The following is a 14,647-nucleotide window of genomic DNA, read 5'->3' as shown; positions in this document are numbered from 1 at the left end:
CTGGGGGGCGGAGCTCCCAGGAGGAGGCGCTGTGGGGGCGGAGCTCCAGGCTTCCCCAGCCCCGGGGTTTCATTCTTTCCCAGCCAGCACAGGCCAGGCAACTGCACAGCCGCAAGGGACCCACGTTACCTGCCGCAGCCAAAGAACAAGTCCCTTTGAGCTCCCTTCTTATGCCTTCAACATAAAGATAAGGCATCAGAGCGTCCCTGCGGGCGGGTGCCAGCCCCTGGGCTGCAGCCCCGAGGCCAGAGACCACAGGGATGGGAGGCGCCTAGGAACCCCCCTGTGTGGGGGGCAGGTGCTGGTGAATGTGGGGCTGGAGCGGTTTGATCTCATCGCCCGGTAGCAAAGGGCCTGTTGCGAAGACCCTGCTGGCAGCACGACTCAGCCCGACGCAGCTGGCGGGGCACAGGCAGCTCCTCCGGCCTGGCTCTGAGCTGCTGCTGAGGGATGCACTCTCCGGCCAGGCCAGGAGTCCTGCGGCCGCGCCGACTCTGGCTGGGGGCTGGGGACCCAACCTGGTGAACAGGCCCAACCAGCTGAGCGGAAACAGCCCCCATGTGCGCTGTGCCAGCGACGCTCCCAAACGGGAAACAGGACACTGCGCGGGCTGGCCTGGACCCCCTCCGCCCCACAGGGCTGGCCTGAGACCCCCTCTGCCCCACAGGGCTGGCCTGGACCCTCTCCGCCCCACAGGGCTGGCCTGAGACCCCCTCCGCCCCACAGGGCTGGCCTGGACCCCCTCCGCCCCACAGGGCTGGCCTGAGACCCCCTCCGCCCCACAGGGCTGGCCTGGACCCCCTCCGCACCACAGGGCTGGCCTGAGACCCCCTCTGCCCCACAGGGCTGGCCGTCCCCACTTGCCCAAGCCCTCCTCCTCACACGAGGCTGGGGTCGCTGCTCGCTCGAGCCCTGTCTGCCCCCTGACTGGGCTGGGGTTGCTGCTCGGCACCCCACATTTTTGACAAAAGTGGACATTTGTCCCATTTGCTCTTTGATCTAGTCGGCAAGAACCAACGGGACAAGTTCCCACTTTTGCCAAAAAAGTTGGGACAGCCGGGACAGGGCTTAAAAAAGGGACTGTCCCGGCCAAAACTAGACGTGTGGTCCCCCTACACCCGGGAGCCCCGGGGGACGCCAAGGCAGAGGGCGCAGAGCAGGGAGAGGCCTTGCGCCCACAGGTCTGGGTCTGGGCCCCGTTGCTGGGCGCTGCTCACGCACAGCGAAGGTCCCTGCCCCGAAGAGCTCCCAACACACAATCAGTGAGTGTAAGAGGAGGAAAGGGGGGGATCACAGGGCTACAGGGACGAGCACCAGGCCCAGCTGAGCGACAGGGCCCAGCACTCCTGGTTTCTGTTGTCAGTTACCAGCTGGGGGCACCATCACGGCCCACTCAGGGCCCTGTTTCTCGTGGGGCTCGCGAGGGATGTGAGCCCGGGGCCGATCCACAGGGCCGAGAGCTGGTGCTGGGACGCAGGTGCTTGGAGACCAGCAGAGCAGTGCAGGGAGGGGGCTGCACTGGCAGGGCACTGCAGAGCGTGCACGGGGGGGAGGTAGGGTCGGTGAGCTGAACGGGGGGGGGGGGGGGAGGAAGAAGCAGCGTCTCTGGCCCAGACGGTGATTGAACATGACAGGCAACCCATTTACTAGCGCACTCGGTGGTGGCTGAGTGATGGGCTGGGGCGGGGGGGCAAAGTGAGAAGAAAAGAGACACTGAGCAAGATCTGAATAGCCTGACTGAGCGAGCGGGTGCCAGGGGCTGCCCCCCCCCCCCCGCCACCGAAATAGCAGCAGCCGCAGCACTTTGATCATTCCTGACTGCGCAGAGTTTGACACTGAAAAGCACCAAAGGCTGCTATTAAATCCACCCAGCTCTTTCCGGTGCCCCATGACACCCGCTCTCACCAGGGATGGGAGACCCCAGCCCAAGGCCAGTGGCACATTCAGAGCAGGGTTCTGCCCGGCCTGACTCCGGGCCAGGGTCCCAGGGGGCCTGAGCCCCCCACCCAGCTGGGACTGCTCAGGAACTCAGCCAGAACAGAGGGGTCCCTCCACTCTTCCCCACCTGCGCTGGGGACACGGCCCCGGCCAGCGGAGCAGGACCCACAGGTGTTTAACACTCTGCTGGGCAGAGCCACACAAGGGAAGATAGTTCAGCTGGAGAAGGGACCCTTCGGGCCTGGGTCCCAGCTCACTAGAGCCCCTCAGACCAGCTGCCAGCCGTTCTAGGCCTGGGGGCTGTAAAACACCAAGGGTCCCTGTCCCATCCTGGCACAGACACACCCAGGCCCCTCCCTGCAACACTTCCAAAATTCTCACTGTTCCTTCATATCTGTTTGCAACAGAGTCCCGTCCCCCACGCCCCCCCCCCCACCCCCCGGGCGCGTCCCGGCTCAGTCTGAGGAGGGACGGACGGGCAGGTGAGGGAAAGGGGAGTTCTCTACAAGTCACCTGGATTTGCTGTGAGCAGCTGGGTCTGTCAGAAGCAGGTGGCAGGGGGCGAAGAGGGACCAAGCAGATGAGCTCAGGTCGCACCTTGCACAGGGGGCCACAAGGAAGGAGACCCAGGAGTGACCACTCCAAGAACTGTTACCTGGCCTCCCTCCCGCTCCCCACCCTCAATCCCTATAGGTCTGACGTGCCCATCCCATGGCAGCGAAAGAGCAGACATTTGAGGGCAGGCTCCAAGCTATGGCCTAGAACTAGGCGGGCTGCAGCACCCCTGGCTTGAAGTGGTTTCCATCATATCCAGGTGTTGCAGTTTGGTTCACTGGCTCTCAGCCCCCCTCTGCACAAACTGTTCCAGCCCCCGTACGGCCATGCAGAGGGGAAAGGGCCCAAAGCCTTTGGAAGCAGGGGCCAAGCCCAGCAGGTCCGTTTCCTTAGGGAGGTGATCTGGTGAGGCCCGGGGAAAGCTGAGATGCTCGGGCGCCCGAGCCTCGTGCTCTGGGTACGTGCGGAGCTCAGCTCTCTTGATCCAGAGAGCTCCCCTGGCTAAGGCAACAACTGCTGAATTCAGAACAGCGGTAAAGGGCAGACACGCCTCCTTGGGGAGAGGATGCCATTTCTGCATCTCGCCCCCCCAAAGCCCAGGGCGATGTGAGCGATCCATCCCTGCTGCTCCGGCCCATGCCCCCCGCCTCCTGGGGTGAGAGCTTCCTCGCTGCCCTTCGAGATCAGACAGTTAGTCCCTGCTCCTGCAGGAAGGGGGTGCGGGTCTCCATCTGCTCCGAGCCAGTCACAGCCCTGGCTGCTTTCCCAGCTGGCAGGGGCGCTTCTCCCTGCAGGCCTATTTTTAACCAGAGCCTCGAGGGGTCGCAATCGTTCAGTTCATTTCGCTGTTTTGGGGCTTCCCTTCGCACCAGTCGGGCTGGGATCCCAGGGGTACACACGGGCCCAGTAACCCCTCAGGCTTCCCTGGCGAGGAGCTGGGCAGACGGTGCCGCTTCACAGCCCCCTCGTACCCTGGCCCTGCCTCACCAAAACCCTCGTGAGCACACGGTGCTGTCAGACCCAGCTGAAAACCAGGGATGAACCTGAACCAGAGCTCAGGCGTCTGGCCGCTGCACAGAGTGGGCATGTTCCCCAGGACACCCGATGGCTCTGCCCCTTGTCCCCTCCCTCCTGCAGCCTCCTCGGACAGCCCTGAAAGCGCCTTCTGTCCCGTCCAAAACCTGGGCTGGGGTCAGAACCTGGGGCGCTCTGGAGACGTGGTGAGAACGTGAGCAAACGCTGGCCATGGAGCCATGTGCAGCCAGGGACCCCACCCGCTCCTCCGCACGTACCTTCCCCCGTCTCGTTCCCAGGTGGCAGCAGAGCAGCTCCGGGGCCCAGGCCCCAATTCTGGGCCCCAGGGCAGAACAGGCAATGGGCCCCCAGCCTGCGCGGACGCGTCCGCCTGACATTTGGGCCGTGCTGCACTAGCGTTGGCTGGTGCCCGGCTGCACTGCTGGGTGCAATCTTCCGGCACGGCCAGGGCTTCCACATGCCTACCTGGCTGCCTTTGGTACCACCCCGTGTGCGCCTAGGAACCTGCAGCCCGCCCGGGGGCTCTGGGGCTCCCTGCCACAGACCAGCTGGGTGGGACTCCCAAGCTGCAAGCTAGGGAGCCACTGGGAAAACCTCAGCTGTTGTCTTTGCCGGGGCCTGAGGCTAAGAGCCAGGCCGTACAGAGCTGGGGGAGAGCGAGCGGGGGGAGACGGGGGCACACTGGGCGTGGGCCAGCTCTATCCCGGGCAGGCCATGCTCTTCCCCGAGCGGGACCAGACTCTTACACGGCCCTTGCACCATGGTCATGCCGACAAAGTCTCAGTAAGCGGGGGTGAGGGCTGGTGGGTGTCGCTCACACCAGCAAACAGCACGAAAACTGCATTTACATTTAGGGGTTAAGAGGAAATAATCACCGAACAGCAAGTTTGCTGTGAGCGCAGGCTGCACGTGCGTCACACACACTATCCCTGCACACACGCTTATGTACACCCCCTCTATGCACACATGGTAGACATGCATGCATGCTCACATGCACACACAGCAGGCATACATGCATGCATTGCACACTCACGCTCTGTGCACAGGCTGGCTGTGCATTACATGCTCACATGCCATCACACACACATACATGCTGGATGTCCTTTCACGCTCACATGCTGTCACACAGGCACACATGATGGACGTCCTTTGCACGCTCATGTGCTATTGCACATGCACACACAATGGGCATGTGTTGTACACTCACATGGTTGCATGTACATGTACGGTGGGCATGCGTTTCATGCTCACATGCTGTCATATGCGCACACACGCTGTGCATGTGTTACATGCTCACAGGCCGTCGCATGCACACACATGCTGGGCATGCATTGCAAACTCGCATGCTGTCCCATGCACGCACACAATGGGCATACGTTGCTCACATGCTGTTGCACACAAATGGGAATGCACTGCACATTTACACGTTGTCCGATGCACACACATGGTGGGCATGCATTGCACGCTCACAGTCGCATGCACACACCCACACAAGGGGAATTCATTGAAGGCTCACATACTGTTGCACACGAACACACGATGGACATGCATTGCATGCTGATAGGCTGCCCCACATATAAACAGTGGGCATGAGCTCCACGCTTACATGCTGTCAAACACACATGGTAGGCATGCATTGCATGCTCTCATTCTGTTGCACACAAACACACGATGGACATGTGTTACATGCTCAATCACTGTCCCCCCCCACACAATAGACATACATTGCACGTTCCCCTGCTGCCCCCCCACATAATGGGCATGTGTTGCATGCTCACATGATGCCCCCCACATGATGGTCATGCATTACACGCTCACACTCTGTCCCCCACACACAATGGACATGCGTCACATGCTCACATGCTGTCAAACATGCACACACAATGGACATGTGTTGCATGCTCACACGCTGTCCCACACACACATGATGGCCATGTGTTGCACGCTCACACACTGTTCCACACACATACAGTGGCCATGCATTGCATACTCACACAGTCCCCCCCACATAATCACCATGCGTTGCACACTCACATGCTGTCCCCACCACACAAGGTGGCCATGCGTTGCACACTTTCACGCTGTCCCCCACACACACCGGCCATGCGTTGCACTCTCACATTGTCCCACACATACATGATGGCCAGGTGTTGCACGCTCACACGCTGTCCCCCGCACACACGATGGACGGGCGTTGCACGCTCACATGCTGTCCCACACACACAATGGCCAGGCGTTGCACGCTCACATGCTATCCCCACACACACACGATGGCCAGGCATTGCACGCTCACACACTGTCCCCCACACGCACACACACACACACAATGGCCAGGTGTTGCACACTCACATGCTGTTCCCCCCACATGCTGTTCCCCACACACATGGCCAGGGGTTGCATGCTCACATGCTGTCTCCCTCACACACACACGATGGCCAGGCGTTGCACACTCACATGCTGTCTCTCTCTCTCTCTCACACACACACACACACACACACACACACACACACGATGGCCAGGCATTGCATGCTCACATGCTGTCTCTCACACACACACATACAATGGCCAGGTGTTGCACACTCACATGCTGTTCCCCACACACATGATGGCCAGGCAATGCACGCTCACAGGCTGTCCCCCACACACACTCACATGCTGTTCCCCACACACACGGCCAGGCGTTGCACGCTCACATGTTGTCTCTCTCTCACACATGTACAATGGCCAGGTGTTGCACGCTCACATGCTGTCTCTCTCACACACACGATGGCCAGGCGTTGCATGCTCACATGCTGTCTCTCTCACACACATGATGGCCAGCCGTTGCACGCTCACATGCACGATGGCCAGGCGTTGCACGCACACATGCACGATGGCCAGGCGTTGCACACTCACACATGCACGATGGCCAGGCATTGCACACTCACACATGCACGATGGCCAGGCGTTGCACGCACACATGCACGATGGCCAGGCGTTGCACACTCACACACACGATGGCCAGGCGTTGCATGCTCACATGCTGTCTCTCTCACACACATGATGGCCAGCCGTTGCACGCTCACATGCACGATGGCCAGGCGTTGCACGCACACATGCACGATGGCCAGGCGTTGCACGCACACATGCACGATGGCCAGGCGTTGCACACTCACACATGCACGATGGCCAGGCGTTGCACACTCACACACACGATGGCCAGGCGTTGCACGCACACATGCACGATGGCCAGGCGTTGCACGCACACATGCTGTCTCTCTCACACACACGATGGCCAGGCGTTGCACGCTCACACGCACGATGGCCAGGCGTTGCACGCTCAGTCTCTCTCTAGCCGAGGCGCCCGTCCCAAGCTGCCCGCCCCGCGCCCCCTTCCCCGACGGCCCCGCGCCGCGCCGCGCCGCGCCGGGCCGGGCCGGGGAGGGAAGTTGTGGCTCGGCCCCGGCTGCCGGAGGCTCCCGCCCGCGCCCGGCGCTGCCCGCGGCCCCGCACCTGCAGGAGACGGAGAGCTCCAGCTTGGTGGCCGGGACGCCGGCGGGCGCCGGCTCCAGGGCTCCCGGAGACGCCATCCCCGCTGCCGGCTGCCGCGCTCCGGGCGCGCCGCGCTAAGGCAGGCGCGGGGCGGGCTCCATGGGCGGGGAAGCGGCGGCCCCGGGCAGGTCCGTGCGCCGAGCCGAGCCGGAGCCTCCCGCGGGCGCCCTGCCTCCGCCTCCGCCCCGCCTGCGTCCGCTCCGCTCCGCTCGCCCGGCGCAGCGCGTCCGCCCGCGGCCCCCTCCCCGCCCGCGCCGGGACCGGCCCCGGCCCCGGCCCCTGGGAGCCCGCGGTGCGCCCCGCCCGGCCCTCGTGAAAGCTCCGTCGAGGGGCCAGCGGAGCCCTGAGCACCAGGCGCCGCGCAGGGACCCCTCCCCGCCCCCAGGCAGGGCAGAGCGGCCCCCACACCCCCGTCCCGGCTCCCATGGGGGGGGGGCAAAGAGCCAGGACCCCCGCCCCGGCTCCCGGGGGGGGGGGTAAAGAGCCAGGACCCCCGCCCCGGCTCCCAATGGGGAGGGGGTAAAGAGCCAGGACCCCCGCCCAGCCCCAGGCCGCTGGGGGTAGGAGCAGAACTCCAGCCCTGCTGCCAGGCCCAAGGTCCGAGAGTGGCATTGCACAGGACGCCCCCCCGGCCCCACAGCACCAGCCCGATGGGGCCAGGGGCTGCTTGTCCCTCCCCCCATCTGCAGCCCTGCCCATGGCACACAGCCCTGATGCCCCGCTCCAGCAGGAGATCAGCCTCGTGGCCACGCTGGCCCAAGCCGACTCAGGCCCAGAGCATCTGCCAGCCCGGCACTCAGACCCCAGGGGATGCTAAGCAAAGGGAAGCACCCAAGGCCTTTCCCCCTTCCCCAGTGCTGCCGTGGCCTGAAACAAGAGGCAGGGCAAAGGCAGTGGGGCAGATGCCTTTACTGAAAAGATCTGTCTCCGCCTGGCAGGGCGAGGAGCCCCTGCCCGCTCTGGGCCGGGCCCCAGGTGCAGGCGGCAGGCAGGGCCAAGGGGCAGCTCTGGCACTCGCATGGCTTTTAGGTTCCTTCAGCTGCTGGACACACATAGGAGCCAGTCCAAGATGTGCAACATGTTCAGAGGGTGCTACTGCTTCCTCTCAGTCCAACGCCCCGTGCAAACTGCTCCAGCAGGCCCCCAAGGGCTCCAGAGGGGCTGGAGGGCGCAGCCTTCAGGCCAATGGTGCTGCTGTAGGTGGCTAGGAAAGCAGAGCGCACCTCCTCCAGCCGGGACTCGCGGCCTGCCACTGGCACCAGCCTGCAAGACAGAAGGGAGAGGGGTCAGCAACTGCCTTCCCTAGAGCCAGCTAGCCCCAGCTGTACCCCACAGTGGGTTCACATCAGCCCTTCCCCAGCAAGGCAGCCCCCCGCGGAGTCTGGCTGCGACCTCCCGCCAGCTAACCCCAGATGGCTCCAAGCCAGGGAGTTGGCAGCAGAAAGGTTCTTCCAGGTAGAACCTGTTACTAACCAGTCCCTGGCAGCTGGTGCTAGAGCAGGGGATCCTGGCTGGTGTCCTGGCCCCATGCTAGCCTCGGCTCCGGGTTCCAAGCCCCAACTCGCAGCACCATGGCCCAGGTGCTGTGGGTGCTACTTTCTCCCCCCATGAAGGCAGTAGAAGCAGCCCTTCTCTCTGCCTCCCCTCCCCCTCTAAACACCCCCCCCCCCCCCCGACATCCCTCGTTTTTACAACAGTCCCAGATCTCCCAGCAGACAGCATCACGAGCTGTCTCCCTCCGTCCACACTGGCCTCAGCAGTTGGCTTTGCAGCTGACAGGCCAAGAGGTGGGCCTGCAGCTTCTGCCGCCTGCCAGTGCCTCGGTGCAGCTCCATTGTCCCTTGCCAAGACCTCGCTTTTTGCTTCGCCTGCCCACGTCTGCAAGGCCCTTGGGAGCCGTTTGTGTGGAAAACGGTACACTTCATTTCTGAGTTCACAGGTCAGATTTTACCCTGGATCCTGGCCAAATTCCAACCTTAGTGGGTCCCACATGCAGTTTAAGTGGATACCACTACACTTCACTTCCTTTGTAGTGAGTTGCAGTTGGGTGCATTGGGATCCTTCTGGACTGACGATTATAGTGATAGCATGTAGGGATCTTTGGGTATTTCCCACTTTCTTGTGCCCCTCTCACCTCCCATCCTCGTACAGCCAGCTCGGAGCACGGGACAAGCTAGGTTGGATTATTGGAGGTGGGTGAGGGGGTGAAATCCCCAAGGGTTCCAGCCACAGGCACTAGAGTGAAGAGATTTTTCACATCTGTCCCACTGCAAGCCTGCGCTGTGTCTGCGTCACTCTCCTAGAGCAGGGCCTGGCTCCCCTGGGACCTGCTCTCCTCTCCAGCTGCTCGAGGTACAGCTTCAGGACAGGGGAGGAGAGAGAAGATAACGTGATATTCCAGATGAGAGTGATTACAGTTCAAAGGCAACTGTTCTAGGGTTTAGATTGAAGCAGTCCTTGCTGTGTCTCCACCACCGAGCAGAGCAGAGCGTGGTTCCCAGAGAGAAGACGACATTCCTCAAAGGCCATGCCAAGGGCAGAGCACAAACCTTCCCCTAGAGGCTTCCCTTGAATCTCACTAGCGCCTGGCTGGCTCTCCCTTGGCACAGTTAGGGAATGGAAGCGTTAACCGCCCACAGCCCACAGCATTCGTCCGGAAACAGCAGCAAGAGGGGAGATCGGGTGGGAGGCTTAAAAACACCAAGTGATATGAGGCAGCCGACCAGGCGGCTAGTTACTGTCCTGAAAGCCAAGCAGGAGGGCATGCTGGAGAGGCAACACACTTAACAGACACAGAGGAACTACTTTAGCCTGTGGAAGTCCCTGGCACAGGAGATTACGGCAACTTGTTCACATTCAAAAAAAGAATGACACATTTATATGACAAATAAAAAAAATCTCCTGGTGTTCAGAGAATCAGACTGTTTCATGCAGCATAGAAACAAGGGCAGATCTTCAGCTGTGCAGCTGGACTTGCCGTCTATTTACTTCCCAACTGGCAGCTGCTTACCTGCGCAGCTTTACCGTAGTGCTTCATATTTAGATTCCCTGTTTATTTTTGAAGGGAAAAAAACGTGGCCTGGTTTCCTTCAACAGAGAGACGTCAACTAATGGTTGTTGGCACTGCAGACTAAGTCCTGTATACACCCACTGATGAGCAGTCAAAGATCTGAGGCAGGCTTTCAGCCAGATGCCCAGTTTTGCCATCATATAGATGGTAGGTTTGGATACTGCGGAGGTGTTAAAGCTTCACGGGATGTTTAAACCCCAGTTAAGGGGGCAAGAGGATGCAGCACATGAGACAAGACTATGTCCAGGCCAAAACTTCAAACTGGAGCCTTTGTGGTAGAGGCCCACAAGCGATTCTGCGTAACGACTCTTTGGAAAATGTCCTGGCAGCAGAGAGCAAGCCTGGGACAGCTCAGCCCATTAGCTGCATAGCCAGAGGGAATTAAAATGGAAATTGGTTTGCACCCTGACCTAAGAGACAGCTGCAACGGTTACCAACAAAGGCTGCTACTCAGCAGAGAAGTACGGACGTGAACCCCAGAGCAGGCTTGGAGAAGTGCCCTGGATTACCCCACTTGACCCAGAGGCAGACCACTCCCAAGGGCCGGTCTAGCCCCAGCATGTGGAGGTTAAGTAGGTTACAGGTCTGAAAGCCATGGAAACCCAAGGCAGGTGGACATCGGGGCCATGGTCTCAGTTGTGAATATTTTGGGGGTAGCAGCGGTTAATTGATTATACAAATCTGAGGAAATGCGCAATTCTCCCTTGTCCATTGCCCTCGGTCTGACTGGGCCCAGAAGTTACACTCTGAGCACTTCACAGGCTCCAGATTCCAGGTGCAGACCTGTCCCCTGCAGCAGAAGGACCTTGCCAGGACCCACAAGTCACAGCTGTGGAACTAGTGACTCTCTTCACACTGAAATCCCAAACCAGAGGCAACACGTCCAGACCCACCTAGGACTTCAGAGTGAGCCTCAGCTGCAACCCCACGGCCCGACCCCGGGGGGAATGGACGACTCATTACGTATTGGGTAAGAAACCTGCAGCAGTCACCAAAGGACAGACATGGATTAGACTGGTCACTCACTGACACTATGTCCTTCAAGATTTCTCCTCCCCCCCTTCCTGGCTGTCAATCACAGCTCAGAGCTGCACCGAGGGCTTCTCGCAAAGGAGGACTTGTCACCACCTTGTGTGGCGGAAGCTTGGGTTAGAAGAGGCCTTTCTGAGATCGTGCCCAGCATCCCTCCCGGGGTTTCTGGCTGTTAGTTTAGGGTTTGTGGCAGTGCAGGAAGGTACAGAAGCTGCTGCTGCGGTTCTGGCCTGCAGGACAACAGATGGTCACATTTCATCAACTACGGCTGGTCGCACGGAGAGTTTGTCTAAAAACAACAATGTGTTTTCCAGGTCTCCGACCCTCCACCTCACCTCATTTTATGAGGCTTCCTGAAGCCCTCACTCAGTACGTTAAAAGGCTGCTAGGAGAGAGCAGTGCAGTTGTCTTCAAAACTAGAGCAATAAGATTAGCTCACAGTGCAGCGCACAGACTGACTCCACCACTTTGCAATCACTAGATTGACAGTTCAGAGGGTAGAGGCACCGGCCTACATTTTTTTAGTTGCAATTAAAATGCATTTAATGTCTTTGAAGTTCCCTCACAAGTAACTCTCTGTTTCTGGAGCAGAGAGTTTGCTTCACAACAGTTCGATGAAGCAAATGTTGGCACTGTGGGGTGAACGGACCCATGCTCTGATACAGCATGAGCAAGTGGACGGCTGTAAGACAAGCTGAGGGTGGAGGAAAGGAAGGGGAAAAAGCAGCAGCTCAAATAGTTTGGAGGGTCTGGAATCCTTGAGTGCAGGGGATGGGACGGGACGGGATGACCTCTTGAGGTCCCTTCCAGTTCTATGATTCTATGGTAGAGATAAAGGGTCTATCTACACAGGAAAGAAAAAACCATGGCCGGCCTGTGCCAGCTGACTCGGGCTGTGGGGCTGTTTCACTGCTGTGGGCTGGAGCCCAGAAATCAACATAGCAATGAAACAGCCCTGCGAGTCAGAGTCAGCTGGGTTCTTTGCTGTGTGGACAGACCCAGCGAGGCTAAGTGGGATCCAGGGAAACAAACAGGCCTGACTCACTCCTCCCATCCCCCCTCAATGTTATATGGCAGAACTGCAGCCTCTCTCTGAACTTGTGCCCAACTGGTGCAATGGCTCCAGCGAAGAGCCCGGATTCCTTCCCCTGCCTCAAGGCTGGGCACGGGTCACCCAGCACTCAGCAACCAGGTAGTGTGTGCGCCGTGGCTTAGCTCAGAGTGCACTTCTGACAAGCGTTAAGGCAGGGGAGACTTCTGGAGCCCTAATTATTCTTGAGGCTAATGCAGCTCTCGGGCTTGTCCCAGTTTCCTAGCCAGCCAACTGTTACGCACAGGGAGCCATCCTCTGTGCTCAATACACTTACAGGCAACTGTTAGGGAGCTCATCCGGGAAGCTGCCAGGGAGAGCGGCGTCTGTGCTCAGGATTGCATGCTCCTGAATACTGCCACACCCTGTTACCATCTGCCAGCTGCCAAAGTCTGTAGAAACGGAGGATCCAGGCAGGGAGTGGTCCACTGATCTGGGTCAGAAAGAGAGAGGGGACATGGGGCAGTCAGTGAAGTCATGCAATCACAGGCTTTTCTGCTAAACTCTTGTGCCAGTGGGCACAGTGGGGTTGACTGCCAACATTTGTGCCAGCACGTTCCGATGCTGGAGGTGAGGGTGCGCTGACAAGTGATTCTGGCACATAGCACAAGGCAAACCTTCCTTCCAAAAGCAAAAGGAGAAGCCAAGCTGGTTGTGACTGAGAAAGCAGTAGATTCATTTGTGAGCTGGTAGAGCAAAGCTAGCAAGAAACAGAGGATCATGCAGGAACAGGGAAACCCATCAGTACGTCCTGCCCCCAGAACCAGAACCATGGACACTGCCCCACAAAGGGCATGCCTCCACAGCCCACTTCAGCTATTAACACATCCAAATGCAACTGCGGGGACTTTGAGAATAAGAATGTGGCTTGTCTGGTGCCTTCATGTACTGGAGACAGTTTGGGAGAGTCCTCGAGAGCTCTGCTTCTGCAGTCAGTGGAATGCGAGTCCCTGAGGGAACCCTGATCTTGGGGGAGAAGACAGAGCAGCCACACCTGCGCCTGGTGTGCCCAGCGAGCACAGAACTGAAGACCTATGAAGACGCTTTGTATTCACTCATCAGGAGTGGGATGCTGCAGTAGCAGGCAGTTCGGCAAAAGGACAGGAAAAGGAGCCCAGAAAAGAGGATGTACTCAATGCATGCAGCCTCCTACCAGAAAGAGAAACATGAGAGGACTGGAGGAGTTCCTCTGACAATCTCCACGAGCAGACGCCTGGGAGTGCCTAAAGGCATTGGACCCTATAACGTGGCAGTGTAGGCACATGGCCCATGACGCAGAATTCTCAGCAATCTGAAAGGTGTGACAGCATGATGGTGGGGAGCTGGAGAGCAAACCGGCATTGCCGTTTACTTGCTGATTTTACAGTAGCAACCTAAGGAAGAACTGAAGAAAAATCCCTGGGCTATTCGCCATCATAGCCTGGAGCTCGGCAGCTGCTGGCATTGCTACAGGCTGGAGTTTGCCTTTGACTAGCAGTAGCCACCCAGAGTCTTAAAGGTCACCGGTCCATGCAGAGAAGAGTGCGTCTCCAGCTGTAAAAGGCCTAGATCAGAGACTCTTGATCGGTTCTCAACGCAACAACCTCTGGATTCTTAACGTGGCTCAGAATTAGCACAGGCCTCTCCCAGAATGGGGGTTGGCTGTTAAAGCTTATCACTTGCCTGTTACCTGGGTGCCTGTGCTGAGAGATGTATAGCCCTGTCCCCAGACTCTCCAGTTCATTGATTTTCCAGGGATTCTGCTGCTTTCCCCTGGCGAGGACTCCCATCCCAGCAGATAAAAGCTTCTGGGAACACCCTCCCCGGAGAATGACTATGCTATTTCAAGGTTGGAAGAAGGATCTCCTGGTTCCCAGGAAAGAGGGCACGAACCCAAGCAGTAAGAGCTGTTGGTGGTAAGAGCAGAGCCCGCTCCAATGCTTCCAGTGAGCGCTGGAATGCTGCATGTCACAGGTGGAAACACAGAAGCCAGGTTCTGAGGGCTGATCCCAAGTGATGTTCACTACAGGGAAGAATTCCCTGCTCTGGCAGGTGGGCGTCGCTGAAGCACAAGGTTTAGGGGATAAATGTAAAGAAGCCAGTTTGCTCCCCCAAGGCTACACTTACATGGTGCTTTGCAAACCGGTAACAAGGACATCCCACGCCCTAGCCCAAGGAGCTCCTCATACCCAGAGCCACAGTTCAGAGGTGCTCTCCCCGTCCCCTCTTAGATCTCCTTGAGAGAAAGGAGCAGGGATCTAAAGGAAGAGAGGATGCTGGGCAGATGAGGACAGTACAATGCTGAGAGCCAGAAGAGGGGACAGGAAGCAAGGAGCAGCAGGGGAAATGAGAGTGGAACTGCAGGTGAGGGCTGGCGTCTGGGTGAGGACAAGGCTGTAGCAAGAGGCAATGGGAAT

The 14,647-nt window shown here is 59.0% G+C and overlaps 2 protein-coding genes across 5 annotated transcripts in view; both read right to left on the bottom strand.

Annotated features, from left to right (window-relative positions):
• CPNE9 (copine family member 9) overlaps positions 1 to 7,507 on the bottom strand; it is a 41,979-nt gene extending 34,472 nt beyond the window's left edge. Inside the window, exon 1 of the mRNA XM_024109946.3 lies at positions 7,021 to 7,507. Within this exon, the coding sequence (XP_023965714.1) occupies positions 7,021 to 7,097 (77 nt within the window). The 5' untranslated portion in view covers positions 7,098 to 7,507. The remainder of the gene's footprint in view (positions 1 to 7,020) is intronic.
• Positions 7,508 to 7,952: 445 nt separating this feature from the next.
• The window catches only part of MTMR14 (myotubularin related protein 14), a 62,881-nt gene continuing 56,186 nt past the window's right edge, over positions 7,953 to 14,647 (bottom strand). For 3 of the 4 annotated variants that reach the window (XM_042844236.2, XM_042844235.2, XM_005296002.5), the window contains 2 exons: positions 12,529 to 12,684; positions 7,953 to 8,322 (listed from right to left, as the gene is read on the bottom strand). In XM_042844236.2, the coding sequence (XP_042700170.2) occupies positions 8,142 to 8,322; positions 12,529 to 12,684 (337 nt within the window). In that variant the 3' untranslated portion in view covers positions 7,953 to 8,141. The remainder of the gene's footprint in view (positions 8,323 to 12,528; positions 12,685 to 14,647) is intronic. The other variant, XM_008173345.4, reaches the window with a different exon arrangement.

The sequence above is a fragment of the Chrysemys picta genome, chromosome 7 (genome assembly GCF_011386835.1).
Source record: "Chrysemys picta bellii isolate R12L10 chromosome 7, ASM1138683v2, whole genome shotgun sequence".
Classification (NCBI taxonomy): domain Eukaryota; kingdom Metazoa; phylum Chordata; order Testudines; family Emydidae; genus Chrysemys; species Chrysemys picta.
Note: the sequence above shows the minus strand (reverse complement) of the source record. Positions and strands in the feature narration are given on the sequence as shown.